Below are 22698 nucleotides of genomic sequence, written 5' to 3' on the forward strand. Positions count from 1 at the left end.
AGTATGGGACAGCAGCACGGCATACGGCACCAGGGTCCTAACTACCCTTGTTGCTACTAACAGGGTAAGTGAAATTATGATGTGAAGCTTACTCGTGGACGAGGGGCCTTGCCACCGTCTCCCCCTGGGTGTGAGCTCGGTAGAAGAGGGTGTAGAGGTAGGGCAGCAGGGTGTAGCGGATGCCCAGGTAGTGCCTGGAGGAATCCAGCAGCGTCGAGTTGCTTTCACTAAAGGCAGCAGGATCCTGGTCCTGGAAGCACATGTAAGCAATTACTAAATATTTCCATCCCCTGTTTAAAGTTCCCTTATGATAAGAAGCTTTCGCAGATGAAAGTAGTCATGTTTTTTTTAACTCAGAAGATGTCAAAGCATTTCCAGAACTGCAGGGAGCTTGCTCCTGCTCCTTCATTTTATAGATGAAAAACAACATTTAACGATTAAATGAGTTTCCCAATGTAAAACTGCAAGCAAGTGGCAGAGTTTAAATTTGACATGTGTCTTCCGATACCAATCTACGGCAGCCTCGGGGTGATAAAGAAGCCCCCAGAAGTTGCCATGGAGATTAGGGGGCCAGCGTGGCCCTGCTCCCTCCAGAGCTGCTCCAATTTATGTTATATATTGAGGTTTCTCATAATACTTCACTTGGCAAATAATAGCAACTAAGTTGTACTACTACTGAGAAAAGAATTTGAAACCTGTCGCCTGGAGTCACATTGCCTACCACCGTGATCTGTAATCCATCTTTCCCTTTCCATGCACTTTTAGAAATCTGCCATTTTAAAATTGATGTCTAGTTTTCTGTAATGTTTTCCTCATCAAAATCTGTTTTATTTTCTCTATTCCAAAGACAGTGGACTCTTATTTGTTCTCCAAGATAACAAAGTGTAAAAAAAAAAAAAAGAAAAGAAAAGAAAAGAAAAGAAAAGAAAGAAAGAAAGAAAGAAAGAAAGAAAGAAAGAAAGAAAGAAAGAAAGAAAATCATGAAGACAGTTTTTAGCACATTTTATCCAAGAGTAAAGAAAGAACCCTTTAGATGGGAAATTTGATTTTCTTAGGACCCAGAAACAGAAATGTTCCATTAATGACAGGCAGTCATTTTGTTCATTTTCATTGTAATTTGAAAGATGTGAAAGTTACACACACCATATTTAGACCTGTCATCCTGTACTGTATTAGTGGAAATGAATTTTAGAGACAATTGTCTAAATTTTTTTTTTTTTGGTTCTCTAAGATGCCCATCCCCCCCCCATAGAACTACTCCATGAGACCACTCTCTGCCCCCACTGTGGGGTTCATGAAAACCCCAAGGCCAAATACCAAAGAGGGTAACACTCCACAGCCTCCATCACTCTGGTCTCCAAGTCGGAAAGTCAGAGCTACACCGTCCACTATGGTGACCACATGGTCCAGGCGGCTATTAAACACTTGAGATGTGGTTAAGAAGACTGAGCAACTAAACTTTTAATTTTATTTTTTGCTAATTGAAATATAACCCTACAAATTGTATTAACGTAAAATATTTTTTCATTAAACAGTACTTTATTGTTTTGGGAAAACTACACTTAACTCCCAACTGCTGAAAATTTAGCATCCAAATCAACATGTACTGTCACTGTAAAAGGCACATCAAATTTTGAAGACTTAGTAGAAAGAAAAGAAAAGAAAACTAGCTCATTAATATTTCGTGTTAAACACCAGTTGAAACGACGATGTTACGGATGTATGGAGTCACATAAAACATACTAAGAATAATCACTCCTTTTTCTTTTCATTTTTTACATTTACATTTAAACTTACATGTGTGGCTCTTATTACCATCCTACTGGACCACACGAATCGAGAGGGAAGGAAAACAGGCTCTGTAACCCAGCAGCCTAGGTGATCTGCATGCCGTTATCCATAACGTCCTCACAGGCCATCTCCTCAGGAAGTGAGCCTGTCCTACCTGCTCCCAGCCACTTTCTTAGAAGTTCAGAAACAGTTCATCTCTGTCAAGATCACCAGTGGCTAGGAAAGCCCGGGATAAAACACTCTGAAGATTGGGCCGTGAATCTTTCCCAGGTTAGAGACATGTCATCGGAGAATGTCAAGAACTTGAGCTTAAATGATCATCAGTAAGTTACTCTAAGGAGCCTATTAGGAGCTAAACTGCCTAATATGAAACATTTCAATTGCAAATGACATCATTAAAAGAAAAGGGTGTCCCATCTTACTTACTCCTGCCATCACCAAAAACATCTCCTTAAGAGGGACTTCGAACCTACTGCTATATACTTGCCAACTGGAAATACGACTTTATATATAGAAAAGGATATGAGTCATGAAAAGCAGTGGGGATGGTCTCCCAAACCGTTCATAGAAAGATAGAACATTGTAACAGGTGAAAAAAAACGTTCAGGTGCCCCTTCCTAAATCCTTCGTCTGTGCTGTCCCATATCTAGGAATAGTTCCCTTGTAATAACTGAAGTAAAATACCAGTGGATTCCAATTGTCTCATCTTATAAAAGGTGGGAACAGAAGTGACAGCAGCACCACAGACACTTTAACAACCTTAGTGAGTTTCCAACAATAAAACCATTCAGTTATATACGTACCGCTCCCAACGCACCCTCATCCCGATGCTCTGCATTTTAAGCCTATCGCCCAAGATTTATCTATCCTGCTCCTGCTCTTAGGGCCACCGTGTAGGATTTTCTTCAATCCCTCTTTGAGTACAAGTAGATCATACAATCCAAGAACTTTCCATCACTTCTCTTGGGGAACTTACCCTGAACCCAGGCCCATTGTGATTTCTTGATAGTGGGTAAAATGCTCCAAGCTGCATCCACCTTCTGCAGAGTTCCTCCGTGACATTTTTTGTATAACCGCAGATGTTGGCACCTACCTGGAGAATGAGCACACGTACAAGCACCGTGGTCAGCGAGCGAGGAGAAAGTATTGACTGTATACCCATAGGATAAAGAAAAAGAGCATCTCTTATTCCCATCCTGCCATGTTTAAGAAGACCCAGGCTTTCGGGGCAAGCCTTCAGCCCCGTGAGAGAAAAAAGCGAGCATGCATCATGGACTTACTGACAAGAGGATGGCTGACTGTTCTTTCAAGGGCTCTTCCTCAATGTTCAGTTCCCACTTTCTATATACTTTGCTATTTATTGATGCTCTACTGGTGGAATTTTTCTGTGATACTAATACATGGTGTCTGCTTCCCAGCTTCAGAGATGCCATGGATGGCAACCTAAAGTTAAAGCGTTGCCATCCTATCTTCAGAAGGCAACTCATATGACACATAAAAATTGGTTTTTCCTATACATATGACAGTGAGATATACTAGCTTTCAGACACCCTCAAAGACTGGTAATGAAAACAATGTCAAAGGATGAAGGATGGAAGCTCCTTGGTTGGGAGTGAAACTCACCATGGGAATGCCGAAGAGGCTGAACTCAAGGATACCAGGGATGGACCATCGGAGATCATTCCACGTGGCCGCATTGTCCCCCAACCAATGACCAGCAAATTTGCCAGATCCAGCGAAAGTAGAACGGGATAAGATGAAGCTTCTTTTACTGGGGAAGATTTTCTCCATGGCCCTGAAAGGGAAAACCGCCGACTAAGTGTGAAGTGAGCTGTGCGTGTTGAGGACTCACCTGTACCAACGGCAGTAATGGGCTTTCCAATCAAACTCAGAAAAAACATCAAAATACCATGAATCAGCAAAACAGTTCAGTGTTTTTAAGAGCTTCTTTCTCACTTTTGGATAGTTTCAGATCTCACAACATGACAGTACAGATCTCCACAGTCCAGTCCACCGAGGAGTTTCTCTAGGCTCCTGTTCTCTTGATTAAGTTCTCTCTATCTCGTTGGATCTGGTTGTGCTCTGCCTTTTGGGTCGACAATGCACTGGAACCAGGCTTTGGGTTCTTGGCCCCATCTTCTCCCTCTACACAAAGTTTTTCCCGTGTCCCTTGGTTCCTTGGCTTGCTGCCCATTGACAATCCCATCAGCACAACACCAGCTCAGGTTGGAACCCTGTACTTGCCATTGGTCTAAAAAGAGAGTCTGTACACCAGCTGGGCTTCAGGTACCCAGATTCCTCTGAAACTTCAGAACTCATTATTAGCAATTCCCAGTGTTAGAAAATTGTAATCTATGCAAAATAATATTAGTTAGAATGAGTAAATCTCAAAAGATGACATATGATACTCTTTGTAAAGTTAAAAACAACCGAAATATAAAATACTAGTTTAACTGTATTACATATAATACATGGCATACCAAGTACAATTATATATAAAGGAAAACAAAGGAATTAAAAACATATCATTTGGAAAGGTAATTGCTTTAGGATGGGGGGACTGGTGGGATAAGATAGATGTAGGCTATTTTCCTGGCATTTATTCTGCACACCCGTTTACCTAGGTACTTTACTAAAATGCCTCTTCCTCCCTTGTCCTTTCACACTAAACAGTTCACACCTTCCTTTGGATTCCAAAAGTGAACAGTCATACAACTACAGGATGGTGCCCTCTGAGCCGCCACTGCTGCTAGCTCTTTGCGAGCAAGCTCTTCTGTCTTTCCTTCCAGTACAGGGCCTGGGAAAAGTGCATCACCAGGCCCCAGGTAATTCCTCACAGACATCATCACAGCTCCCAAGGCTTCTCCACTTCAAAGTCCTAAGGATGTTATGGAGAGTCTAAAAATGCAGAAATGACTTATAACCAACAAAAAAGGAGAAAATTCTGAATTAGAAGACTGGTTTCTGAAAGCAAAGTGCTCCATGCCGATGCTTTAATGACCCCCCCAAAATGGGGGTAGGTTGGAGAAGAGGACTCACCCTTCAACGCTTACCCTCATTTCTCCTTTGATAGAGACTGGCAGATACTTTGTCTTTATGGCGGCTGGCTACAGGGTTTATTGCCCTCCACAATCATCAATCATGAAAGAAACACATGCAGCTTATAATGTGAAACTGAACCAGGGACGAGGTTATTTGATGTTACAGTTTATTTAGAAGCAGGCCACTATGCTGACATAGACGAGATAAGTCTTTTGTTTTCCAGCTCAAAGGTAAAATCTTACTCAGAGATCCTTAAATTTCTCTTTCCCACCCCTCAAGTCTGGTCTATTTATGGTTAGGTCCCAATCTCTGAAAGGATCTGATTTTCTGCTTTCAGCCTAGGGGGAGGTGAATTTCATTCTTTGGGTAGATCAGGAACCGCTGCCCCCAAACTACACTTCCAGTTCAGATGGAGCCAAATATTCATCAGATCTAAGACTTCAGTTCTCCCTGATGCCCAGATCCCACTGAGTGAAAGACTTACTTTTTAAATTTTATTCTTTACTGAAGTGTAGTTGATTCACAATATTAGTTTCAGGTGTACAGCAAAGTGATTTAGTTATTCATATACATACTTTTTTAAAAAATTCTTTTCCATTATATGTTAATAACAGAAATTGAATATAGTTCCCTGTGCTATATAGTAGGTCCTTGTTGGTTATCCATTTTACATACAGTAGGGTGAATCTGTTAATCCCAAACTCCTAATTTATCCCTTCCCACTTTGGTAACCATAGTTTGTCTTCTATGTCTGAGAATCTATTTTTGGTTTGTAAATAAAATTTGTATCATTTTTTTAGATTCCACATATAAGTGATATCATATGACATTTGTCTTTTTCTGTCTGACTTACTTCACCTAATATGATAACCTCTAGGTCCATCCATGTTGCTGCAAATGGCATTATTTCATTCTTTTTATGGCTGAGTAATATTCCATTGTATGTATATATCACATCTTCTTTATCAGTTTATCCAAGACACGTGCTCCCCAATGTTCTTAGCAGCACTATTTATAATAGCCAAGGCATGGAAACAGCTTAAATGTCGTTCAAAGGATGAGTGGATAAAGAAGAGTGATTTGTTTTTAGCCAACTCTGCCTCATGCCCAAAGGCCAAGTTATACTTATTTCCACTGTTCTCTGGGAATTTAGGCCATTTTGCCTGACCCAGGGAAGCTGGAGGGGCACCTACTACTTTCTCAGTCATAGTTGCCTTTTAACTATTAACCACAGCTCTTAGAATGTATTAATCAACCCCGTCACAATGTTATAGCACTTTGCCACATGGAGATATTAGCAATAAAGCAATGTAAACTCTCTTTCCCTCCTCGTGTCCTTCCTAATTCTTCCTGTGTCACACCAACTCTTTACCTACTCTCCCTCCCACCTTCTGCTCTTAGACAGATGCATCTAACAGTCCAAGTAGATCAGAATAGGAAGGGATTGCAGAAAACATTAAACCAGGTCTCTCACTTCAAAGATGAAGAAATTGGGTCTTACTCATCTAGCTTCTGTCCCAGGAAAGGTAGAGGAAGAGAAACAAGCCAGAAAAGACAAGATAGCAATCAGAAATGTGTGTCCTTCTTGAAACTTTTCTTTCTTTGAAATAAAAACTTTTGCATTTACTAGACAAGGATTCTCTCTGCCCTGGGTAATCCAGCATTACTACAAAGTCATCAGGGCAAAATGGTGCTAGAAAACAAAATGTGCACAATCTCCGCCTCTAGAATGAGGTCCCTGGGGGCCCGTCCTGCCCTTCTTCACTTTCTCAGGCCAGGTGTTCATTCAGCAGCCGTGGCTTTAGTTCACGCTCTACTCCTCAGGCTAAGGATACAGGGGACTTTGCCCTCAAGAACTTTACAGGCCAGCAAGAAAAGAAAAGAATAGCTAAAAATTATAAGCGTTTTGCATATTAAGCATATTGCAATATTAACAAAAGTAGCAGAAAGAGAGGAAAGAATGTTTCCCTAGGATTGTCAGCAAGGTTTCTAGAAATAACACCCAAGGTGAGGTTTTAAAGATAAGTGTAGGTTTGCACAACGGACAGGGCAAGGAAGGCCATCCCATGCAGGGAGAACAGCACGTGCAAAGAGATGGAAGGATCAACAGCGTGTGATTTGGGGGAAATAAGCAGTCATAGGCTCCCAGAGCATAAGATAGGAGGAGTGGCAAAGAGGAGAGAAAGAGTTGAAGAAAGGGTTAGGTTACAAAGTACCAATCAGGTTTTGCTAAGGTGAGTGGATTTTATTGTAGGCATTGAAAATACCAAGCCATGAATAATTTTACGCTGGGGACTGTGGGGACTGAAATGAGCAGACCTGTGATTCAGAAAGCTCACTTTGACTGAAGCACAGAGCAGTGGTTTTTACACTTTAACATACATTCAATACACCTGAGGATCCTGTTGAAAGCAGATTCTGATTTCCAAAGTGTAGGGTGAGGCTCAAGATGCTGCATTTCTAATATGTTTCCAGGCGATGCATTAATGGTGCTGGTCCTTGGACCACACTTTGAGTAGCAAGAATAGAAGACAGATTAGTGAGAGATAAAGCTGAAGTCAGGGATAGGAGAGTAGTCATGGGAGTGGTGTGATGCTTTCTATGAGCGATGATGATGACCTTAATTAAGAAGACTCAGTGGGGAAAAAAGGGAGATGGTTATAGAAATGTTTTAGAATCAAAAGGATCCAAGACTGATTGCATGTGAGGGTGTGAGAGAAAGAAAGAACTCAAGGATGGTAACAAGTTTCTCACTTGGAAATCTGGGTGATGGAGATGGTATTGCTACCATCGATGGGGAATTTAACAGTTTCAAAGATGAGTAGCCAGAGTGTGGAGGCTGGACAGAAACAGGTAAGAGAGTAAGGTGAATGGTATTGGAAGTACTATAAGACAGTCAATTCAAGGTCAGAGGTAGTTTTGGGTATCTGGGTCTGAAAATCAGGGAGAGATCTAAGCTAGAACTATAGATTCAGAAATCATCAGAATAAATTATAGTAAGAACCAGGAGAAGCCTGAGAATTGATCCCTAAGATTTATCAATAGTGACAGAGTAAATGAAAAAGATCCAAACCTGGAGGCTGAGAAAGGGCAGCTGGGAAGAGAGCAGGAGTGACAGAATAGATGGTGTCTCGAGAACCAAAGGAGCGCAGTTTCAAAGGAGCGGCCAGTGATGCTGTGGACTGCAGGGCAGTCGAGTAAGAAAAGGGCTGAGAACCATCCCAGAAGCACATCAAAGTCGGCCTGCTCCACTCCCCACCGTGGAGTTCTAGAAACACCAGAGCAAAAGGAAAGAAACGGAAGAAGACTAAGACACTCTTTCATAAGCCACTGGACGTCCCCCAACAATGCTTTGAATACTTTAGTTTCCTTGGCTGTTTTGCCAATCTAATATTAGGATCTCCTTAAGCTTAGCCCTGAATTTCTTGCTCCATTAGGTATAATGATTGTACTTTACCACTTTCCAAGGAAGGAACTTGGCAGAGGGAGTTTGTGGGGAACGATTCCTCAATGTGCAAAGTCATCAGCAAAAACATCCATGTGGCAAGGGATGAAAAAGACTGTCTCTTTGTTAGACATTCATAATGAGTGGCGCTGCTGCTGCTGCTGCTGCTGGCGGGCGTTGTGTCTTGGGGCGGAGGGGAGAATTGAGGGGAGACTGGAGTAGGCAGTGTAGGGGCCAGGGGAAGGAAGCCAGGAGGTGTGGTGTAGCAGTGCCAGATAAATACAGGACAGTCAGGGAAACCTGAATTTCACATAAACAATAAATAATTTTCGTATATATACGCCCAGTGCAAATCTAACTGGGCATCCTGTATTTTTATTGGCTAAATCAGGCAACCCTAGTGCGGCGACTCTGGCAGTCAGTCATAGGACCCAAGCACAGACTAATGTCCAACTGGGGACTCTAAATCCCTTGCATGTTAGTGTCTACTACTATCTTTGAAATAATGAAGTCCCTTAGTCACAAGCCAATTAAAAATAATTCTGCCCAGAAATCAAGGGGGTATATGAGAAAACCTCTGGGAGGGCGGGGGTGTAGCTCAGTGGTAGCGTGCGTGCTTAGCATGTACAAAGTCCTGGGTTCAATCCCCAGTACCTCCAGTTAAAAAGAAAAGAAAACAGAAAACCTCTAAGTAGCCTGTAAGATCTAAGTTCCCATATTCCATAACCACAATAAATATTTGAAAAATACATTCACAGAAGACAAGAGAAACCTTTCACATCCCACCTCCCCAAATCTGGAATTAGAGGGAAAACCAAGTGCTTACGAGTCTGTGCCTCTGGCCATGGAGTAGCCATACAGGCTGTGCACATCGTAGTGGAGGCCCCAGTGAAACTCTGTGTCCATGCAGAGAGTTCTTGCAAAAAGCAAGCGGTCCAGGACTCCTGCAGGGAAATACCCGGCAGTCAGGCTCGTCCCCATCACCCAAATGTAACAAGGTAACTATCCAAGCCTTTGCTTCCTGGTTACTGCTTCCCCAGCCATCCCCACCTGGCACAATCCTTTCCAGATTTTAAATGCTACCTCCTACTTGGAGCCTATGCTGAGAGAGATCATTAAAATTAATTTGCATTTCCATGAGCCCACAAAGAGTGCTGCTGAGTGGAGGCTAGTGGAACGGTGAGCAACCTGTTCAGAGCAAAAGCTGACCTGAGATGAGCTATAAGCAAAACACCCACATTTACCTACATCTATTTAGTCAAGAAGAATTGAGAACAGACATGAGAGCAGAGAAAGGAACTTTCACTCTCATAGGCATTCGAACGAACCCCAGTTAGACTTTTTAAAAGAAAAAAGGAGATAAGACATTTGAGTGGCTTCATGAGTAAAAATTCAGATCCTGCCTCTAGAAATTACTATTATAACTGTACTTTCTCTTTCTTGTGCCTAAAATGCCCAACATTTTCTGCCTTGTGACCTGCAATTGCTTTTTCCCCTTTCGTGAAGACCAATAAATGACTGGGGGCCAGACCTGCCCTCCTTCACAAAGCCTCGCCTGTACATAGGACCTCAGTATGGGGCATAATGAGAGAAAGCCGTGAAACCAAGAAACACTGAGGTGGAGTTTCTTCCCATCAGCCCGACAGAATCAGGGTTTGGAGTCAGAAATTAAGTTGAATTACACTGCGTAAAGAAAACACTGTCTCTGGCACAGTTCAGACTGTGGAATGAGATTCACAACTACTTCAATTATAAGAAAAGACACTAAAATTTTCCCAGGGTCATAGTTGATTCATCTAAATCTTTGCCATACTAATGTATACTGTCCAGTCCTCAAAGTGGGAGACGCAGACCAGCTACGAGGCAAAGCGGCTGGTCATACGTAGGTAGACAAAGTGCTGGCAGGTAGGGGATGGGGTGCTTGACAGAAGCAGGCAGAAGGTGATGGGACTGCAGTTTTCTGCAGGGAAAAAAAGCCTCAGTTTTGGCTAAGAAGAAGATTAAGAGATTAAAGGGGAAAGACAATAAGCTGATCCACAGAGAAAAAAAATGGGGGGAACATAGGCTGAGCAAAGAATAAAGAATAAGCCAGAGAAGCAAATAGTAGAATCTGCAAAAAGTTAAATGATTTGAAATCAAGACTCCTCCTAAAAAAGGTCTCCACTCCTGCAGTGACCAAAAGGGACTAAAGAAATAGCTAAACCTTGATCCACGGGTTCACGTGAAGTGGACAAAGCAGTAAACTGGCAGAGGCTGGTCAGATGCTCACCACACCTGTGTTCTCTCCCTGGGAGTACAAGCTTCTAGTTCACACTTTTGCTTGAAAATAAGCTGAGACTATGTGATTGGATTCTAGCCAACGGAGCGTGAGGAAATTAAGTACACCCCGCTTCCAGGCATGTCCATAAGGCTCCCTCTACCCTCTCCTTCACCCAGGAAACTGGAAACAAAGGACTCCGGGATGGGAGAACAGGTTATGGAAGTAACTAGATCCCTGAGTCACTGCTTGGATGAGAGCTACACTTTACACATTAGCGTATGATGTAAGCAAAACATAAACTTTTATTGTGTTTATCCACTGAGGTGTTGGGGTTCATTTGTTTCCAGCTTCCAATTATCTCTCCCTCTCCCCCCCTCCCCCACCCCTCCCCCACCCCCCACATTCTTTCAAAATCAGGGACTGGAAAGTTGACTTTGATTAAAAATGGGACTTTAAAAATACGCTTTAATGGAAGGCAGTCTGTACCTTAACATATGCTGATATTCTCTGATTATAAAATTTAAAATTGAACCACTGAACAAGATGGAAGAATGTAACACTCTACAGCCAGGGGAGGTACGGCTCCCACCGGATGCTTGCCCTTGGATTAGGGCAGCAAAAAGTCAATCAGAGACCAAACAACACAGTAAGGTCTCCAGCAGGGGAGTGGTCACGGTGGTCAGGGTGTTGGTGGGGGTCGGGGGGAGCCCCCTGAATGGGAAGCAGAATTGCTCTTGGCTATACTGAGTACTGTGAGGTTCTTTTAAACATGTCTCATGCCTACATCATTAGGAAACAGGTGAAAACTTACGAGGAGTGAAAGGAGGAAAGTTTAAGTTGTTCTTTTCACACTCGTGATCAGAACTTTGGACAAAGCTCGATACTTCATCCATGTCCTACAAAGACACAACATACACAAAATGCAAAATGTTACTGATACATAGTCAGCTACTGAGTAACGTTTACTGGACTAGAAGCCCCGAATTTTCTTGACTTCTGCTTCATCTTTTGCGTTAGATTATATCTAGGTGTCTTCTAATTCTAAATGATATCAGGCACATTTTACCTTTTATACGTTGATTTCAAACAGTTAACTCAGAAATGTCATTCCAAAGGCTGATTCTTGCCATATAAACATGAGGTTTTATTGTTGATGTTATTATTTTAATATTATTTTAAAGAACATAAGATAGGGTAATATTTGTGCTTTATAATTTCTCCTGTCTTTTATTCCACTCAGTGTAGGGCAAGAAGAAGATATATAATTAATATCATATCTATTTCTTTAAAATGGATTAAAAATAAGTGATGCCTAATCCTGCTGAAAAAGAGTTAATTTTTTAAATTTCCAAGAAATACCCCCACCAGCTATCCCCATCTAAAAAGTAAAAGGGGTTCATTAAATTATTCTCTAATGATTAAATTTTACATGAATCAGTGTGACAAGAGCAATGATAGCACCTAATAAGACAGTGTTTTTAAGTTAAAATGCAATAAATGGAGGAAAAAGCTAAACCCATGAGAAAGCAAAGGATTTTATCAAAAAGATATAACTGATCAGTAGCAGATCCAGAATTAAAATCCAAGGTTTTGAGAGGTCCAATTTACTGCATATAAACTCAGCATTAAGTAAAAGGATTTTAAATACCACTATGTCAAGAAAGAAAACTGTTCAGTTTATCTCACAACTTGGAATATGCGTTTCCAAGAGAAGTTTGATCCTGGAAAAACAACTTACAATCCACACGCCATCAAACTCCAGAGTTTTATGAAATTCACTGAGCTGCTCTCCCCACCACTCAGTACAATCTGGGTTACTAAAATCAGGAAAGACTGTCCATCCAGGATAACCCTAGAGAGCAAAGAAGAAGGCTGTGACAATTAGTCTGTTTGATGGTTCACTTCTGGATTTATTGCTGACTACTACGTCTTCTACTAGAAGCCCCCTGCGTCTTATCATCTTAGAATCAAAACCTGTGACTGTGACTCTCCTCCAAAAACTAAACAGTAAAATGGATGCAAGGGACCAAAGGAAGAAAAAAGAAAAGGAAAAACAACTGATTAAATAGGTAAGAAGCCATCAAATGTCTTTGACCTATTTAAAAACACATAAAATTTCATTATGTCAAGCCAGTTGGGAGAAGAATCATTTAAAATACTGGAAATCTAACTAGATAATACTTTAGAAGAGAATGATTGAATTCGTTTAACGTATTGTTCATTAAAGGTCATCCCAAACCCACTTTGAACAATGATGTTTATAAACAATACACTGATTTTTGGCATATAAACAATTGTTTTTAAATGATTAAAAGAATTTTGTGGTTCTTACTCAGGTCCAATATTTCTTGCCCTATGTCCTCTTCCAATCTATTCCTATCAAAGAGTAGCTTTTAACATTTTTCGCAAATAGTACAAAGATACAGCCATAGTCAAATTACTGAAAATTCTGAATTGATGAGATACAAGCTTTTGTGCTTAATTTCTTGTTCATTTTCCCAACAAGCTTATAGGTTGTCATTTAGGGACGACTTTACACTCAACATAATGTGTATAATTATATACACATGTATATTTATATATAAAATGCAGAGACTTCTTAAAACTCAAGATGAGAGCTTGAAATGCCCCCTTTAAGTGGATTGAATGCCTAGTCCTTTGTTTAAGGTGATGGGGTACCAAATAATCATGAGAGGTAATGTTGGCCCTCAGGGAACAGGCAGTGTGGCCAAGAAGTCACCTGAAGAAACATTCTACCTACAGCAAGGCCAGCAAGCTTCATTTTAACCAAAGGTCTTTATAATGAACCCCAGCCACCTTCACTACTACTGCCTCCGCCAACATCTTAGAGCAAATGATTTGTGTCATTTACTGGTGGGTGGAGGTAACTATCTAACTAAACTCTTATAATTGTATGCAAATTCCTAATTATAGACCACTCAAAAATGCGTACTACTGAAAGGTCTCACAGGGCTGGATAATCTACTTTTTGGATAACCAAAATAATGTTTCTGTGACCATGTCCTCTGATTTTATACTTACCCATGAGTATCAGTCTATCTGATATTTTAGAAATTCAATTCAAACAGGATTCACTTCAAAACAGTAAAAGCAAAGAATTGGTTTGGAGAAGGAAAGAAACTTCTCTATTGCTTCATGAAAAGTTAGAATCAATGAAAAAGAGAGTAAATGAAATCAAGTGTTGTAAACAAAGTCAATGGTAGGAATTAAGTGAGCGGTTAGGTAAGGAGGCTTTGATAACCCCGAAGAGACAGTTTAGCAAAGGAAACGGCCCAGGCGCAATAAGAAATCAAGTCACAGGAACTTTCAGATTAAGTACCGGTTCTAGCAAATCTCACATAATCCAGTCATCTAGGACTGAGTCCACACATAATTGAAACAGAACGTTGCTTAAGTCATTTAAATTACTTTCAAAAGCTCGGCTGCCCTGAAAATACGTCCCCAGCAGCCTACTCCAATTGAAACTGCTACCTTGGAATAAAGGTGAGGCTCTATCCAAAAGACTGATGTGAATTAAAAATATATTAATTGAGCTAGGTTTCACATGAGCCTGTGAGCATCCTACTACATCATCATAGCTGAATTTATTGTCTTGGAAAAAAGATAAAATTGAGATTCGTTTATGAATAAACGAATTTTCTTCTAATAATATATTTCTTCTCAATTATCTATAGTATTAGAGATTTAGGGGCTAGCTTTTTAGAGACTAGATCTTAATTATTCCCACCAGAAAAAAAGAAGTGATAATATGCAATGTGATAGAGATGCTATCACTACAATGATATTGCAACACATAAATGTATCAAATCAATATGTTATACACTGTAAATTTACACAATGTTATATATCAAATATATTTTAATTAAAAATAAATCCTTCAGAATTGTACTCATTCTGCTATTACATTTACTGGTTTAAAAATAACAACAGAAATTTCTAAAGTCATGAAAACAGTAATAATACTTGTCTTCTACCCATCTTCATACCAAAAATGCAAACTTCTCAAAATGATTGTAGTTTACCCGAATTTTCTTGAGAAATTACCTGCCCAACAACAGCGCCTTTGTTCCCTAAGATCCACACTTTCTTTTCTCTTCCCTTCATATAAGGCTGGTAGTCAGAGTTATTTAAGATGCCAGGATTCTAATAAAAGAATATAATAATAAATATTGTTTTGTAACTTTTTTTCCTACTTTGAAAGGAAAAAGTAGGCAACAGAATAAGTGTTTGAACCTACCATAATAATTACATATTTCAGTCCATATTTATGTAACTCTTCGGCAAAATCTGAGAGACCAGGGTACGCCACCTTATCAATGGTGAAGTCCTTCTTTCCATCCATGTAGTCTATGTCAGAGTACTGGACATCCTGAAAGACAGTGCTGGCCAGTTAGAACCAAGAAATATCACCATGCTGATAGAAAGTATCATAGCTCTGGTTCTTGATCATTAAAACTGAAGCTATATTTCTTAATAAGCCTGAGACTTCCAGGACTTGGCTACCATCTAGGAGGAAATAAATCCCTTTGGAGAGATGTTGGCATTCTTGGGTTGCAGGTTTACGTTTTCATCCTGAGAGGTGCATGTCGTAGGTGTTGGGAGGAACCTGAGGTAGGGGCTGTGTCTCGTTCATCCTTGTAACTTGAGAGCTCAGAGACGTGACATAAAACCAGTGTTCTTTAAATGTTTGTTTGAATGAGTATATTAGTAATGTGATAACCAGGGACTAACTCGGAGCCTAAACATCAAGCTAGAATATATTGTAAAAGGAGAAAATGGTCTCCTTGCCGCTATAAAACCACTATAATTAACAAAGATAAATAACAAAGGCATAGAGTTTTAATTGACCAAACTCTCATGTATACATTATTTTTTCTATTCACATACCAATGGGTGAGGAGCAGGTGTAATTCTTAATGAGAAGATTGAAATGTGAAGGGCTTAAGTGACATTTCCCAAGGTCACATGCATGGGTGAGTGGGGGCACTGGGACTTTGGTGATAGGCTCTTGGATTCCAGACACCGTTTTTTTCCAATCTACCACATACTCCAAAGACATATGAAGGTCTTCTAAGTACGTGTTCCTCACGTAGTCATGTGGCTTGCGATCTGTTACCAAGGCAGCATCGTCTGTTCGAATACTGGGTAGTCATTTAGGCCCAGGTGTCCTCCACAGCCACATGGTGGGAAATTGCGGACCCATGGAAGAAAAGCTCATTTAACACCTTTGAAAACCCTTCCTGTCAGAAGCATGGGGACAGACTGAAATCTGTACCACATATAGTTAAAAAGAACTGCTTTTGAATCCTGGTCCTGCAATTTAGCTACTGTAGTGACCTTAGAAAAATTCTTAACCATGCAGCATCTCCATTTCCTCACTTAACAAAATACCAATAAATGGGGCTCACCCACGAATGTGAAAGGGCTTTGTAAAATAATAAAGATGTGACAAATTTCGTCTAATCTTTCTTGGAAGTGCGCATTTACAGATAGCAGATATGGGTGAAGTAAAATAAAATACAGGATCAAATTCTCCTTCACACCAAGACAACACAGTGAGTACATTTTCTTGCAGGAACATTTCATCTCCCTGCCTGCCCTCACTGCTATTCTGAAAAGCCCTGAGATCAAGGCAAAGTCATTTCCACCCATACAATCTTCATTCAGATGCCAACCAAATGTGCACATGCAGCACAGTTCCAAAGATCTAGCCCCAAGTAAGTTGTTGTGACAACTTCATCAGCCAGATTATGAATCTCCTGAAGAAACTGATCAAATGTTACACACAATAATTATCAGTTTATTAGTGGGCACTGAGCATCATAAATCCTTTGCAATCATAGAGCTTTCAAAATGAGAGTCGGCTAGATCTGGAAGGAGTACAAGGTCCCTATGAGAAAGTCACTTAATGTCAAGTCACTGTTAGATTCAGCAGCTCTTTGTAACCATATCATCCCAGGTGTTGCGTGTTGCTTCCTCTTACAAATTAACAGATAACTTTGATGGAGTTCATCCTATGCGCTACCTGCTTTTCATGCACAGTATAAGGCACTCTTCACTACTAGCCCACCAAAGTAAGTCTTATGTTTTCATTTATAAAGGAGGAAACTAAGACTCAGAGATGTTAATTAACTAGTCCAACGTTGCACAGAGCCAGGAAGGGTAGAGCTAAAACTCAAAACGATATCCATATGCCCATAAACATTTCCAGGATGAAAGAGGTCATTTAGCACGCAGATTTCTGATGGTAGGTGTGTCTGTCTGTCTATCTATCCACCGTTCAACAATCTGTATTTTTCCTAATAAATTGAGTTAGATGCAAAAAAATAAAAGATAAGAAATGATGCCTTATACATGAAAAGAGAAATTCCAACTTACATATGGAATCTCAGCTGCACGATTTCGGTCTACAACTTTTTTCAATCCGTCGATGCCACCATAATTCCTGCGACTAAGCTGGAACCCAAGACTCCAGTAGGGAGGCAAGAATGGTCGTCCAACAAGCTTTGAAAAGATAAATAAAGAAATGTGTACACATTTAGAATAAGCAGTGTTTGTAGCACCATGTCTGACACAGAAAACATTGTTTCTATTTCATTTTCTATAAAGTCTCCTGATCTAAAAATGTCAGAGCCAAGGATCATCTCCTAGGGTAATTTGCAGAATTCTATAACTCACATCTTTCATTACTAACTACCTAAATACATTCCCAACCACTGCAACATCAGAAAATGACAAGATTTGCAGAAAGTGCTTGAATAACAGTATCAGCTTGGGGGGAAAGAAGTAACATTCACTCATGCAATAAATATTCGGTACATGTTTACAGTGTGGTAAGGGCTGATGCAGGCATTTGGGATCTAATAGCATAAATCAAACATGGTTCCTGCTCTCACATAAATGTCTAGTATAATTTCAGACAGTGCTATGTGCTAAGCAAAAAGACTAAGGGCTGATGGGATCAAGAGTGAGACGGTGAAAAAGTACTAGACTATGCTTAAAATCCAAGTCTACAAATTGCTCAAGCCAACATCCTGAGAAGAGCCCAGACAGAACCCCGTCTTACACGTTCCCTAAGAGCTGCTGTTTGGTCCTCCCCTATGAGAACTCCCTCAACCCGGTGCTTTCTCTCATGCCTCTGAAGCCATACATAATGCATTTGCATCTCATTAGTGGTATTAATATAAGGTGTTTCTTATTACAATTATTTCAGGTTTTGTCATATTTCTCCTATGTGACAATAAATTCACTTGCAGCCGAAATCCTATTCCATATGCCTTGTGTATCATCTTGAGCAAATCGCTTCATTTTTCTGCACCTAAATTTTTTTATCTGTAAAGTGGGAAGTTTAGGCTAAATGCTGTCAAAGTCCCTTCCTGTCCTACAGTTTGAATCAAAAACAGTTAGCACAGTTCCTTTTACATAGTTCCTTTTCACTAATTTTTTGTTGTTGTTGTTGAATTGAATGAATAAACTTTGCTGAGTTTTGGCCTTAGATCTTTAGAATGATTGTTCACACATAAATGAACTATGAGTTCCTTGAAAACAGGATGGCATCTAACTTATTTTTGCATTTCTCAAGCCTTGCACAGTGCCCCTTCAGCACGTGGAAGGCACTCAACCAATGCACATCAGAATAAGCACACAGTGCATGAAAGACTCAATCCCAGCATTTGGAGTCCAGAGTCTACGTACACAATTTAATTTTCTCTTGTTAATTTATAATGAGTGTATTGATTATCTAAATGCAAAGCCCATACCTCCAGGTATTCCTGAACCACTTGTTCTGGAGTATTTCCCAGGAACACGTAGAAGTCAAGAATGCCCCCAATGGTGCGGTAAGTGATCGCAGGAGCCGGCTGAAGGGTGACCTCTGAAAGGGTTAAGCTAAGAGCTGTTAGAATGCCTGCTTGGAAATAGACTCCTCTCTGGAACATGAATACCTGAGCTACCCAAAACAGGCTCAGTCTCATTGAAAGAGATGAAAAATCACATATGTTCCTTTTCTCAGATGGTTGCTGAAGTTTATCAAAACATCAAATGGGTAAAACACTCATGAAGAACTGATTTTTTTTTTTTAAGAGAAAAAAAGGACATTTCTATTTTAATCTGGCTATATAAAAATACAAATGTCTGGGATCTATGAGTGATTTAACTGAAAGGAAAAGTTTAAAGACCTTATTAGATGAGTTTAACTACAATTAAAAAATGAAAATAAACTCTTACTAAAGCAGCATTAGTCTAGAAGATGGAGGAGGAAGATTCTAGAGTGGGGAAGGGGTGAGCCATGAGAAACAGCCTACAAAACACAGCCTTGTTGCCTTCAGACAGACACATGGTTTACATGTTGAAACCTATAGGTATCTTTGGGACGTGTCTATCAATGGGGCCTATTACATACAAAACAGCATGGGAAACCTTGCATCCAGTGAGAACCCTGAAGTGGTTTTCAATGGAAACAGATTTCAGCATGAACTGGTTTTGTAAACAGGTTAACCTACTTCGGGTTTCCAGTTTCTATAGAAGCACTGTAGGTCCGATATACCTTCTGCTAAACACTGATCTCATCGAGAAGGTCATTTCTATAAAAGTTGTACCCCAAGACATACTCCTGCCAAGATCAAAAGATGCTTCCTACCCATGGCATTACTGTTCATCAGAAAAACCCCGAAAGAGGAGCCGCTGGTGTCTTCAAGGCACAAGAAGAAGGTATGAGCTCCATACAGATTAATCATGCCCTGAAAACAAAAATGAAAAGAAATAATAGTAGTATATGTTGAAAATAGTTTTCATTATCCTTAAAATAAAATCAAAGGCTACGCACAACATGGACTCTGTTAGCACTTGATGTAGTTTAGCATCGTGCCAAAAAGGTTTTGAAACAGTAACATCAACTGGCAATGGATAAATGTGGCATATCCACACAATGGGACACTCTTAGCAATAAGAAGAAATGAAATACTGACACCTGCTTTGACATGTACGAACCTCATAAATGTTACGCTAAGTGAAAGAAATATACATCAAAAAACATATATTACATGATTCCATTTATGTTAAATGTCAAAAAAGAGTCAAATCTATAAAGACAGAAAATATATTAGTGATCGTCTGGGGCTAGAGTAGGCACTGGGGTGGGGATGGGATTTAGTCTGAAAGGGTATCAGGGGTCCTACTGGGCTGATGAAAATGTTCTGAAACTGGATTATGATGTAGGTTGCACAACTCAGTCAATGTGCTAAAAACCATTAAATTATGCAGGTGAATGTTATGGTGTATAAATTATATCTCCATCGAGCTTTTTTTTTTAATTGGAAAATGTTTGCAATGACATGTAACAAAATGTTAGCAGAAGATATAATTTGAGCAATTTTGAATTTCTTCTCTATGCCTAGCTATATTTTCTAATTTTCTATAATTAAGATATAATATGTAGGTAGTAAAAAAGTTTAAAATTTAAAAAAGGATATTGACTCTGTCATGGGGCTGTGAGGAGCACTGATATAAAAAGAGTTAATGTGTATAAATGTAAGTGCTGTAAGAATAGAAGATATTGAGATTATAATATACGAAAGCTCCCTGTGTGATGCTGCAAATTTAGCCCCTGGTTTAGGGCTGGTATAGAGATCAGCATGACGTGTGAAATATAGAAGGCCAGCAACCTCTGCAAAATTAGGCTGGCTTTAAAATTACAGCCAGAAAGACTCCTAGCATCAACACTCAGATAGATAACAGACTGTAATTTAAAAAATAATATAAAGAAAGGAGAAGTGGAGGGGTGGGGAAAGAAAAGAAAAAAAAAGAAAAAGAAAGGGAAGGAGAGAGAAAGGGAAGGAAGGAAAGAAGGAAGGAAGAAAAGAAAAAAAGAAAAGAAAAAGACTTATAACCTAATCAGTGACTCTGTAAGTCAAGGATTTTGTCTGGAGAAACCCACTAGTAGGAGGCTTAGCACTCCATGTTCGTCTCTGTCCTTGACCAAGCATCTTAGTGAACATGCTGGCCATTGCTTTTTCTTTGTTGAGTTCGGTAAGTGTGCTTCCTCCGCTGCATCAGACTTGGTAGGCGGGCCAGTTAATGTGCTACCTGATTTGTCCATCTCCTGTGGAATATGAACTGCAAAACTTCAGTCGCATCCCTCCTTCGCAACATACATCAACTGCAGCTCTTGCCCAGATCCGAGAATCATCTGCACAATGGAGGCTTCAAGACATGCTCTGCAAAGCAATGCTACTCAACATGCCATCCACGGGCAGCTACCTCCCCCAACCCTTTGCTGTGAGGCGGCAACAAGGTGGGTACAGACATCAAGAGAAAGAGTTTAGAAACTCTTTTATAGCAACTTAAAAGAGTAATTTTCTATTTGTTCAATTCAAAATTGAGGCTTGTATTTTATGTCTTTGGGTATTTTTATTTCATTTTCCCAGTAATATATTTGAATTGTATTTTTATAAAAGTACTGCCCATGCTGGATTATGAGAGAGAGAGAGAGAGAGAGAGAGAGGTGGGGAAAGGGAGGGAGGGAGAGCAGAAGGAAGAAAGAAAGGAAAGGAGAGACGGAGGGAGGGAAGGAGGATTCCTTTACTACAGATAAGTCAGGAGACACTGCTCTAAACCAGCTCTTCTCACACTTTACTATGTATGTGATGCACTTGTGGGTCTTGTTAAAATGCAGATTCTGATTCAGTGGGTCTGGGCTACGGCCTAAGGTCTTGCATTTCTGACAACCTCGCAGATGATGCCAACGCTGCTGTCTCTGGAACCCACTGTGACCAGCAGGAGTCTAGAACAATGTTAAAGCTGCCAAAACAGGCATTTTTTTAGTCTATAAAGTTCTCCTCAGACTGGTCCCTGCTGACACTTACCCCTAGACACCACTCAGTTATTAAAGACAGACAGGTATTTCACAGAAGGATTTTTTAATATATATCAGACTATAATAGTCATTAAATTATATGTTCCTTTAAAAGTGAGATGCTTGTACAAATTGATATACCACTGATTGTGAGTTTATAAACCTTAAGAACAAATATTCTCCAACACATACAAATCTAAATTGGGCAAAATAAGATACAGATGTAACTCTGTCGGTTACTTTACTTGATAAGATTACTCTGTAGGTTACTTTCTGGAAAGGAGAGAAGGCATTCATTACTGTGAGCAACAAGCAGGAGGAAGGGGGCCTCACCTCGGTGGGGGTGGCATCGCGGGTGAAGATGGGCCAGGTCTTCCAGGCCACGCTGCGGCGGTACTCCTGGTGCACGTGCTCTCCCAACCCATACACGTTGGCGCTGGGCAGTCGGAAAGACAGCTGCAGGTACTGCTGGGCGAACTGGAGGGGCCCGATGCCCGTGTCCAACCTGGAATCGGGGCCACGGAGTAAGAGCGAGAGTCACCCAACAGCGCGCTCTGCCAGCCAGCCGTCTCCTCCTTTCCCTGTGCACTTCAAGAACAGTGATTGCAGGTGGTGTCATCCACTTTTATGTGTCCTTTGGAGGTCCTTCTAGTGTGTCTCTGATTCTTTGATTCAAGAGGAGCATAGCACTGAAGATGTGAGACTAGCAACTCAAGTGGGATAATTGGGGGAGGGGAGTAAATTCAACCTTCCACCTGCTGTACATCCACTTCCTGCCAGGCACGGCTCTAGATGCTTATAAATATTATCTCAGCACACATAGCAACAGTGGGTACCTTGATTCCCTTTCTATGTACAAGGAAACCGCGACTAATGAGGCGAGGTCATTTGCCTAGTGTCACACAGTTGACTGGTGATGCACACATGGCAGGATGTGAATACAGATTTCACTGACAATTCTTCTAGTTTTTCCAGTACAATTTACGATTTAAGTTCAAGCTGTTGTTAGGTAAGTTTCTCGGGAAGTAATAATTTGGAATGATAAACAGTGAAGTTGAGTTCCAGTGTAAATGGTAATCCAAAATAATAAAATTATCTATTTCATAATATACGTGAATCACAAGCGTATGTGTATAACTTAGCAAATGAGCACACTACGCATTAGTATTCATTGCTCTGCAGTCGTGACAGGGTCACGGTGCTAATAATTTACAGTAAAAGCATTGACAGTTTTTGAGCTTCAAACATTTTCCCAACATTATCTCTGCCCGCTCGCACGCAGTTAAG

General features: G+C 40.3%; 1 protein-coding gene across 1 annotated transcript in view; it reads right to left on the bottom strand.

Annotated features, from left to right (window-relative positions):
- Positions 1-22698, bottom strand: part of LOC105063006 (maltase-glucoamylase) — a 161940-nt gene that overhangs the window by 46856 nt on the left and 92386 nt on the right. Inside the window, exons 54-59 of the mRNA XM_074367873.1 lie at positions 21745-21916; positions 18320-18418; positions 14856-14928; positions 9105-9222; positions 3415-3586; positions 93-250 (exon numbers count right to left, since the gene is read on the bottom strand). Coding sequence (XP_074223974.1) covers positions 93-250; positions 3415-3586; positions 9105-9222; positions 14856-14928; positions 18320-18418; positions 21745-21916 — 792 coding nt within the window. The remainder of the gene's footprint in view (positions 1-92; positions 251-3414; positions 3587-9104; positions 9223-14855; positions 14929-18319; positions 18419-21744; positions 21917-22698) is intronic.

This window comes from Camelus bactrianus, chromosome 7 (genome assembly GCF_048773025.1).
Source record: "Camelus bactrianus isolate YW-2024 breed Bactrian camel chromosome 7, ASM4877302v1, whole genome shotgun sequence".
NCBI lineage: Eukaryota > Metazoa > Chordata > Mammalia > Artiodactyla > Camelidae > Camelus > Camelus bactrianus.